General features: G+C 38.9%; 3 protein-coding genes across 3 annotated transcripts; 2 read left to right on the top strand and 1 right to left on the bottom strand.

Moving 5' to 3' along the window:
* The first annotated feature begins 1,095 nt into the window (after positions 1 to 1,095).
* Positions 1,096 to 3,710, top strand: LOC124415947. Its single transcript, XM_046896702.1, has 3 exons — positions 1,096 to 1,277; positions 2,656 to 2,898; positions 3,023 to 3,710. The coding sequence occupies exons 1-3, from the start codon at positions 1,226 to 1,228 to the stop codon at positions 3,271 to 3,273; spliced, it is 546 nt and encodes a 181-aa protein (XP_046752658.1). The 5' UTR covers positions 1,096 to 1,225; the 3' UTR covers positions 3,274 to 3,710.
* A 1,413-nt stretch (positions 3,711 to 5,123) lies between these two features.
* On the bottom strand, positions 5,124 to 6,166 carry LOC124416247. The gene is made up of 2 exons (XM_046897175.1): positions 5,842 to 6,166; positions 5,124 to 5,757 (listed from the first exon to the last, which is right to left on the bottom strand). Exons 1-2 carry the CDS (start codon positions 6,164 to 6,166, stop codon positions 5,156 to 5,158), a joined length of 927 nt encoding a protein of 308 aa, XP_046753131.1. The 3' UTR covers positions 5,124 to 5,155.
* A 1,256-nt stretch (positions 6,167 to 7,422) lies between these two features.
* Positions 7,423 to 9,138, top strand: LOC124412849. Its single transcript, XM_046893013.1, has 3 exons — positions 7,423 to 7,697; positions 8,218 to 8,373; positions 8,915 to 9,138. Exons 1-3 carry the CDS (start codon positions 7,649 to 7,651, stop codon positions 9,136 to 9,138), a joined length of 429 nt encoding a protein of 142 aa, XP_046748969.1. The 5' UTR covers positions 7,423 to 7,648.
* The last annotated feature ends 494 nt before the right edge of the window (positions 9,139 to 9,632 follow it).

Below are 9,632 nucleotides of genomic sequence, written 5' to 3'. Positions count from 1 at the left end.
CAGACATTTCTTTAAAAATCTGTTTTTTTTATTTTACAGGTTCAGAAACGTAAAGATTCATGGAATTTAGAAATAGTTATTTTTCATAAAAACTGATACTTTTCTCGTATCGGCAATGTGATGTAAAGTAAAAAGAAAAGAAACCACACGGTGTGACAAACAGGATATACGCATTTATATATTGTACGGCTTATAATTATTACTCATATCTATACACGCGGTATTTCCGCTTGCGGAAGGGAAGAAGAAATTTCTACAGAATTAATCGGTATCTGTTCCCGTAATTTAATATGCTGCGATTCAATATTAGATATATTAGTTATTGCGAGAACTCTTCGCCTTCTGCAAAGTTGTTTTCGAAGAAACAGTCTCGCAGGTTTGACTTTCGGCTAAATTGCAATTAACTCCACGTCGTGAACACTCATTGTCAGTCTTCGAGTAATTTTCCCATTAAATTCAACTGCAAGATGGTGTAGGATGCAATTAATTGTAACGGTGATGTCACGATGAGACACTAAAGTTTCAAGGGAATTGACTTTTAGCGTACGGTGTTTTTAGGGAGATGAATGATATAACATTAATATTCACGCGGCGTACACAGCATTTAAGGAACAGCGGATGAAGATTATCTATCTCTCAGTAAAAAACAAAAAAGAAAAAACAAAAAAAAACAACAATAAACAAATCGTTCTCGTTTCTGCTGCAAATGGTCTAAAAGTTGAAAAAATGTAACGAGCTCTAAAGGAAATTTGATGCCTGGAATCCGGTGAGCCGATCCATCGGAAACCTTGCTTTAATTTTAAAAGTATTTTGAAAGGCTTGACTTCCTGGTACGTCACGCGTCGTCCGCTACACATATAGGTATTGGATAGGTATAGTATATCGCACTATCCATCTTTATAGTCTTGTCCCAAAAAGTGTATGGCGGCGTAGGTACCCGCGCGTTAGGCTTCTCTACTTAGACTATTACACCCTAAAACAGGAGGATCGGGATGATTCATGAAAAGTTACGGCGCCACGAGCAGAACCGCCCCCATCTGCGACGCTTTGGCTGAACGCTGCGCCCCGCCATCGACGGCCTGAGACGGCGTCGTCACGACCGCCGCCACGACTCGATGTTTCAAAAGTTCGCAGTGTCAACAGAAATCTCGACCAGAACTGAGCTGCGTGTCCCAGTGACTCGACGTTTCAAATCTACCCTGCGAATAACGAAGAAGATTTAAAAATGAATCGTGTCTTGTTTGGCTTAGCCGTGTTTGCGTTGGCGGCTCGAGAAGGTGGTTTTTCATTATCTAGTGTTTCGAAAACCGTTTTATTAAACTTTGTGAATTTTTAACTGGTCAAAGCACTGCAAGTTTTTTTTCTTATTTTATTTTCTTTTGAGAAACTCTGCTCAACGAATGAATTAATGTATTTCCGACGTTGCCCGTTTTTTACATCACGATTTCGAAATTTTCTCATCGAAAAATTTGCATTATTTCAATGAAAATTTGAATTTATTATGTCAAAGTGTAACCACTTGTTAGGCTGTTATTTGAGTCGAATGAAAATACCCTTGTAACAATGAAATTATCTTTGCTAAAGCATTCAAGATGTATAATATAATAAGACGTATATGATGAAAATATTTATTCATGACTATTTGCAGGCGTGATAAAATTAAAACAAAATAAGTATGTCATTCTATAGGTTATAAAACAGAGTATAAATTTTTTTTCGTCGTACCGCGCACTAAAGTATCGCGGAAATATACTAACTCATTCATTTAGTAGTTTGACGAAAAAATTTTACTGCGCTGTGTTACTCTGTTCAAACTATGATTATTCCCAAGAGGATGAGCGATTGTACACGTATATACGTGATCGTTATTTATTTTAAACTTGTTTTAAATTTGACCATGTGCCAAATCTTATCCTTTAGGGTCCACCGAGGTGAAATAATCAGGTCGTCACACAGAGAAAAAAAGTCTGATTGAATTGAACTTAACGGCGGTTACGGATAAGAAAACCGAGATTTTATTACTACAATGAAATATCAGTTAATAGCATAAAGTGTTTTTATATTAGTTGATAACTAATTGTGGCACATAACTTAACCTCCGTTTTTCCACCCTCAACTACCACTCAGCAGTTTCGTTCAACCAGAATTTTTTTCAGTGCACTTTCAGTATCGTGCAATTTGTTATAAGCTGAATAGGTTTGCTTTTTGAAAAAAGAACGTTCCGTGCGGTGTAATAGCAAATTTTCGATGAACTATTTTTGTCACCGTATTGGCTAAAGTGTTGACATTGGGATTGAACGTTATAAGATTATTCAAATTCATATCAATCCAAAAACCTGCGTTTATACCGAAGTGTTTCACTAGTGTTCTCACTAGTTCAGACTAGAATCGATACGTTGAAAATTTGATGTTTTTTTCTTCAACACGATTTGATAGAGCCTCCACATCGTTAACAACGTGACACCTGAGCCTGGAGTCAACCAGAGCATGAATTTTCTCGTGAAATTTAAAATACCTCTATACCAATTGTGCATTTAGTATTTATTTCGTTTCCAACATATAAAATTTATAGAATGATCGTTTCTTTCTAAACAATCAGAATGTACAATTACGATGATGATAATTTTAATAGATATTCGATTCTTTGTTACACAGTCAACATGCTGAAATGCCACATGTGCAGCTCCTTCTCTGGTGGGGACTGCAAGGATTTTACAAAGGATTCATACATACCGCTTGTGGAATGCGACAACAGAGCGCTGACCAAATGGCACAGTGAAATATCGAAGGCTCCAGTCCTCCAAAATATCGTTCACGTTTTCGAGATTGATCAGCCAGTGAACCAGAACCAGAACTTCGAGCTTGTCAATCACGCCTGCGCCAAGATGAATCTGAAAGGTAGGCCTAGATAAGATATTACAATTTCCTAGTTGACGAATAACGCCAAAAGCGTATTTTTTCCCACGTTTAATCAAATCCGACGATCGGCTCTTAATTAACTCAACGTTCAACCTTTCTTCAGTTGCGGGCCAGCAATACACATTGAGGACTTGCCAGACCGCCAAGACTCCATCCTTGGATCCGTGTGAAGTCATCCGTACTAAATTGCAAAAAACTGGTGTCGGAAGTGAGATTTCCGTCGATTACTGTGATCTCTGCACAGCCGAAGGTTGCAACGGGGCCTACGGTCTTTCACCCCCTAAGATGATCCAGTTGGTCTTTGGGTTCCTTGGCTTGATGCTGCTCCAAGCTTATCAGCACTGCATCGCGTAAACAGTTATCCTGATTCGTTAGTAAAGTACAGCTGCGCGGACAGTGCTACCCTCGTTGACGAATGGTGATTATTATGGTATACCAGGACCATCGTGAAGACTCGAAATCAAACACCAAGTCCGAGAGTAGAAGCGTCAGCGAGGCCCCAATAAGTGCATTGCCCAATTTGTTCGCCAAAGCCCATTGCATACTGTTGGCTTTATTATTCAGGAAACTTTACCACGGGATAAGAATTTGTTTGATATGATATAAGGTGTTACATTGATATATTATACAAACTGTACGCGTACCTCAATTATACATATATATACACACACAACACATACATATATATCTATACTATATGTATATATATTATATTATTACATTAATTATTGCATACACAGATTCATGTATTGTATAAGAGTGTAATAAACGAAAACAGTAAAAAAAAAAATTATGAGGGGTGCTCACAAACCTCGATTTAAAAATTCTTAACCCATATGCCACTACATTGTGCTTGTAGTACTCCTCTTTCCTCAATTATACGAAAAGTGAAGATTTTGTACTCATTATTCTTTCAGTATAGAGTGGCAATTTCGGAAACGAAATAGTGAGCAAAAATTTAGTAATTTCCAGTGTCAAGGGGACTTTAGAGATATGATTAATGCGTAGTACGATTATCACTTTTTATACCTACTCTGTGCCAAATTATGTGTAAGAACGATCCTGATATCCGGCCGTTGTGGAAAAAATTCAAGCACACTATAAGCAATTAGAATTCTAATAATTTTTGCTATGAAATATCAGAATTTCCAGGCGCTAAAAGGGTTCTTCACTCTCCGAGCAATGTTTCCTATCACGCTATACACGATGGTATTTATACGATCAAACGCTTATTGTAGTTAACTTGAGAGGAAAATTCTGATAAAGTTGATGAAATCCTCGTTGCAGCCTTCTCGGGTAATTAAAATTTTCACCTCTACATAAGTGTTCAATTCATGCACTCTAGATTGACGCCAACTGAGGTTTCTACGCAGACGGTTCTTGTTTGAATGAAATTCAGGCTGGGATATGGCATTTTAATGGTACCGCAAAATCGGTCAAGGTAAGTATACATATATTATACTTTTTACACGACAGTCGGAATTCTATCACCCAGTAAGATATTAAATTGAACTCGCAAATAGTATTTACTCTGAGGCTGGGAATTTCACTGCCTCACAAGCACCATGAGTACTAGCGCGTCTCTGGTTCTAGAAATTGTGTGCACCCCCGAGCATAGTGAATCACTTATGTCCCACTTCAAATGCCACGATTCACGCCCCACCGACTCAAAAGCTTATCATTTTTACCTGCCTTATCGTATTCTTTAGTGTAACTTTGTCGATGTTAATTGTCAATAAGATATGGGATTCCATCGATGTGTGGTCGTATATATAACGCTGCTTAATGGCTCGATTGCAGTCTGAAGTTGCACCGACGAGCAATACAACTTCAGAGTCTTCTAAGATTCGTTTCTCGAATCGACAAGATTTGTTTTTCTGTGAAAACTGAAAGGAGATTGCTAAGTGCAAAATAATTTTGAAAATGAAGAAAACGTTTGTGATCGCAGCACTTCTGGCTTGCATTTTTCTACGAGTTGGTAAGTCTACCGCGAACTGTGAGATCTTGAGTATTGTTTATATTCCCATGTCGGATACCAATGAGACCCATATTTTATTAATGGAAAAACTGGCTTCATATTTGACGTTTGGGGCATTGGACCGAACGGTTATAATGCCATATCCGTTGAGCTTGACTACGTAGTTGAGCATAAAAAATTCCATTGAACGTTTCTCGTTTAGCTCATTAAGTCAATGAGTCTGATTTTTATTTTCTTCCTAAATTCCCAATTCATGGGTTAACGCAGAATTATTTTTGAACCAGATTCAGCACCTGCGAAACCAATTGTTCCTCCTGAGAATGTCATCTCCCTCAATACCACCGCGGAATCTACACCTGCCAATGACACAGGACTTAAAGATACTGACACCAAGAAGAAAAATTCCAATAATCTCAATTCCGGCGAACCCTCAAGTCCAACAATTACCGTTCCGCCTGTTTCCGGAGAGATCGGTCGCACGATCACAACTTCACAGCCTGGATCTAAGAAACCTGATGATTTGACGGTAACTGCGAAGCCTGGTTCTTCGTCACCTGGAACTTTTGTAACAACTCCAGAGCCCATTTCCGGAGGAACTAGCGGTTTAGTGACAAGTTTAGAGGTTGGTTCTACAAAGCCTGATAGTTTGGTGACAAACTTGGTGCCTGGCGACTTGCCCACTACTTTGGAACCCAATTCCGGAGACTCTGGCAGGTTTACGACGACCTTGGAGCCACCAAACTTCCCAACAACTTTGCAGTCAGCCGCTGGGACACCTGGAAATTCTAAGATAACTTTAACACCTGATTCTGGAACTCCCGGGGAATTCGTGACAACTTTGGAACCTGATACTGGGACACCTGGAATATTGGCTACAAATTTCACACCTGACTCTGGGATAAGTGGAAACTCCTTGATAACTTCGAAACCTGATTCTGGAACACCCGAAAACATCGCGACAACTTTGAAATTTGATTCTGGAACGCCCGGAAAATTGGTAACAGTTTCGACACCTAACTCTGGAATGGGTGGAAATATCGAGATAACTCCGAAACCTGATTCTGGGACGCCAATAAACTTCGTGACAACCACGAAATCTGATTCTGGGACAAGTTTAAAGCTTGGCAGTTCACCTAAGCCAACCAGTGTGGTAACAACTTTGACATCCGCAACTGTGGATGCTGGTGATCCGAACTTAAATACGATAAAAAATCTACCAGTAAGGAATGAACGTAGCAGTGGAGCTTCTAGTATCGGAGCATCATGCATTGCGGTGTTACTGGGGGTCGTTTTGATTTCTGGGTCATAGCTGACGTGAGATCATCAAGATACGAAGATAATATAGCCATATGTATGGTATTCGCGTGACCAAGTATAATAATTAGTACACATATCACACACACTTTATTATAAGGACATTTCAACAATTAACTCCACACAAAATAATGTATCAAGTTTTCTGTGTTGAATTGCGGAAGGAAATGAAATAGCATGCGAAAATAAAAAAAAAAATAAAAAAATCGCACATTTGTTTTACATGTTTCCACAAGCTTAAATGGAGGATGAATTTACGTAAGTACGCGCTATTCACTATACGATGTCGCCAGAAGTTTATTAGATGCTGAGAATTCATTAAAGCATTATTAACGCGCAAGCGAGGGTACGCGGTTCACAAATAAATTCTCTCGAAAAGTAATTTCTGAAGTATAGCAAGAACAGTTGTGACAAAACACATCGAAAAAGTTTGTTTCTTACCTCGGGTTCTCCTTTTATTGATTCTTATTGATTGAACACCAGCATGTAGACGGTTGGTCGTTATTTAGGCGATAAACGTGCGGCCTTAATAAGGTCACATGTTGATTAGATCTAGAAGGTTATGATTCACATAAAACAGAAAAACCTACTAAAACTCTGTGTTCTGGGGCGGGGTGGAAGGGTAAAAGTTCAAAAGATAAGAGAATTGCTGGCGCGGGTTAAAAGCCGCAAGTGCAGATAAGATTCGGCATAATTTTACAAAATCGTTTATGTAATTAACGTTGATCGACTTTACAGGCTGGGTTCAATAACAAACATATCACATTTACGCCCAATTTATCTTTAAAGTAAATAAAGTTTTACGAAAACAGAACTTCCAACCCAACAATAGTTTTTTCATGAGACCCTGCAGGCTAGGCATGCCGAATAGTTACAGATCAAAATAGATTCGCCGCGTGTACTTTGTGTTTCCCGGTACAAGAATATTCGCAATCTCTGCGATTTTGATCTTCAATATGCCACCGAACTATAAATGACTCGTCTTCTACATGGACCAAAGTTGTGATTGATCGTAGAGCGTAGATCGCTTATATATATATATATATATATATATATATATATATATATATATCTACCTTATACTCCGTTATCGTTCTAAATACGTACAGCGTCTGAGGCGACGAGGTTGATCTTAACTCAAAGACGTGGGCGAGTTTCACCCGCGTATGTTTGCGCAATAACGAAGGTAAACGTTGCCGGTATAAGAGGACAACGACGACAAGCAATAGAAATATACTATAAAGCAGGCTACGTTGTGTGTACGTGTTTTCCGCACCTATGCACGAATACTGGTGTCGGGTAGTTACGCTTATTATTAAGAGATAGCTTATCTTCTTTCCAAGACGATGTGCTCGTCTTCTCGCAATTTACGCAGCCGAATAACATTCGTGGACCGATCGCCTATCCGACAAGGGGACTTCCCTTATACCTTTCACAATGCCAGGAAACTTTTTGCTCTGGATTATCCTTGGATTTTTCGGTCTAGGTGAGTAGTTTTTTTTTTTTGTTTTTTTATTATCTGCACGATTATTCACGCAGTTCAGACATATCGCTTAAAACGAAAATTGGGTTTCACGGTATAATCTAATCACGCTACTGGGGTTAAAGTTACTGATCATGCGGCAGAATTGTCGTAAACAAACATATCGGACCGAAAATTACAGACATATTAACAGGCTATGTTATCGCAATTTTCATGCTTTGCTCTTAACTCACTTACGTGAAAAAAGTTTAATGTAGTTAGATCTACCGTGGAGAATATTTGGATACGCCATTTTGACGTTAGTAGATTAAACATTTTTTTTACAGGTCTTTACGTTTTGAGCGATTCTAAGTTGACTGGTAAAAACAAATTTTTTTTATACCCTTTTGGCACAAAACCCTTTCTAACTGGTGTAATACGCCCTGTTGGCATTTGGCACGTGATATAATCCCCACAGGAAATGTAAAATCTACAATATCTTTATTTCCGTGATACCCGCTAATTTTTATTCCTGTTCAACCAGAAATTACCGAAGGACAAATTTCATGCTATCAGTGCAACGTAGACAAGGCAGACCTTTCAAATGAATGCAGTGATCCCTACGTACCGTCCCCGTTGCATCACTTACTCCCTTGTCCCGAAACAGAGCCTCATCATTGTTTGAAAGCTGCAATTTTTTGTAAGTTTCATTTTCATCCAATATAAACTACACATCATACACTGTGCATTAGGGTGGTCGTTAATTTCTAAGGTATAATACCCATCTTTATGAAGATAATTTAACGCCGGAAAAACATGTCTGAATTATTTCAGATTTTTAGCTTGGTACGAAAGGGTGCCGAAATGAACTTGAAATTGAAAAAAAATTTCAACTTTTGAGTAAAAAAATTCGAAACTCGTTTAATTCATTTTATTTGGTTAAATAAAAAGAGAATATATTTCCCTTTTTTTCTGACAAAACGAAAGAATTAAACAATTTTTAATTATTTACTCGAAATTTGAGATTTTTTTTTTCAATTTCAAATTGATTTTGACACCCTTTCCAATCAAGTTAAAAATCTGAAATAATTCAGACACACTTTTTGCGTCATTATCTGTCGATTCCAGCGGTCGGAAGTGTACCTTGGAAATTAACGAGCACCCTACTGTACAAACATACCAAAATTCTACAGAGAAATTCGTCAATCAAGTAACATAACGAAGACAATTTCTTGCTTCAGATAATAACCATCACTTCACCGTGAGGGCTTGCATGCCCTCTAGGTCGTTGGATACGTATTGCGCGGCTGATAAAAGTTTCTATTCCGGGGCAGAAATAAGCTGTCATTACTGCGATTACGATGCTTGCAACCATTCCACTCCCCGCGTCAAGCCTGCGGGTGAATTAGCATTGGGTCTGTTTGCTATTGTCGTTTTGAAATTAGCAGGTCCTATTATCGGCTAGTGTAATAGGTCGGTCGACTGACGGAAGCGGCAGTTGACTTCAGACAAGAAGATTAAGTAATCTTACGTTAGGGATGGGTGGGCAGTCTTGGGTCTGGACGAGGGAACCCTGGATCAACTGGAAGTCGTATTCGAGGGGAGAGAGTCGAGGTGCTTCTGTCAATTTACCAACGCCGACAGGGTTAAGTGGAAGCATGACCCTTACCGACCGCATCGTGCTGCAGGGTTAAGAAAACCTTGTTGCGTCGTTTCATTGTCAATATATTTTAAAAACAGTTCCGCCGCTATTAATGGACCCGGAAGCAGCGACCATCAAGTAAGGCGGTATTTCATCGTGTATCGATGATCCTCGTCTAATTATAATATGCTTACCGAGACGATGGGGTCAGACAGATCGTGGAAGATGTTTTGAGACTTTGGATGGTTTAAAGTGAAGTGAATTAACGTTACGTGCCTCATTATGTCCAGTTAAGTTGCAGTTAAGTTGAACCACGG

The sequence above is a fragment of the Diprion similis genome, chromosome 2 (genome assembly GCF_021155765.1).
Source record: "Diprion similis isolate iyDipSimi1 chromosome 2, iyDipSimi1.1, whole genome shotgun sequence".
NCBI classification, from domain to species: Eukaryota; Metazoa; Arthropoda; class Insecta; order Hymenoptera; family Diprionidae; genus Diprion; species Diprion similis.
The sequence above is the reverse complement of the archived record's forward strand: the minus strand, read 5'-3'. Positions and strand labels throughout refer to the sequence as shown.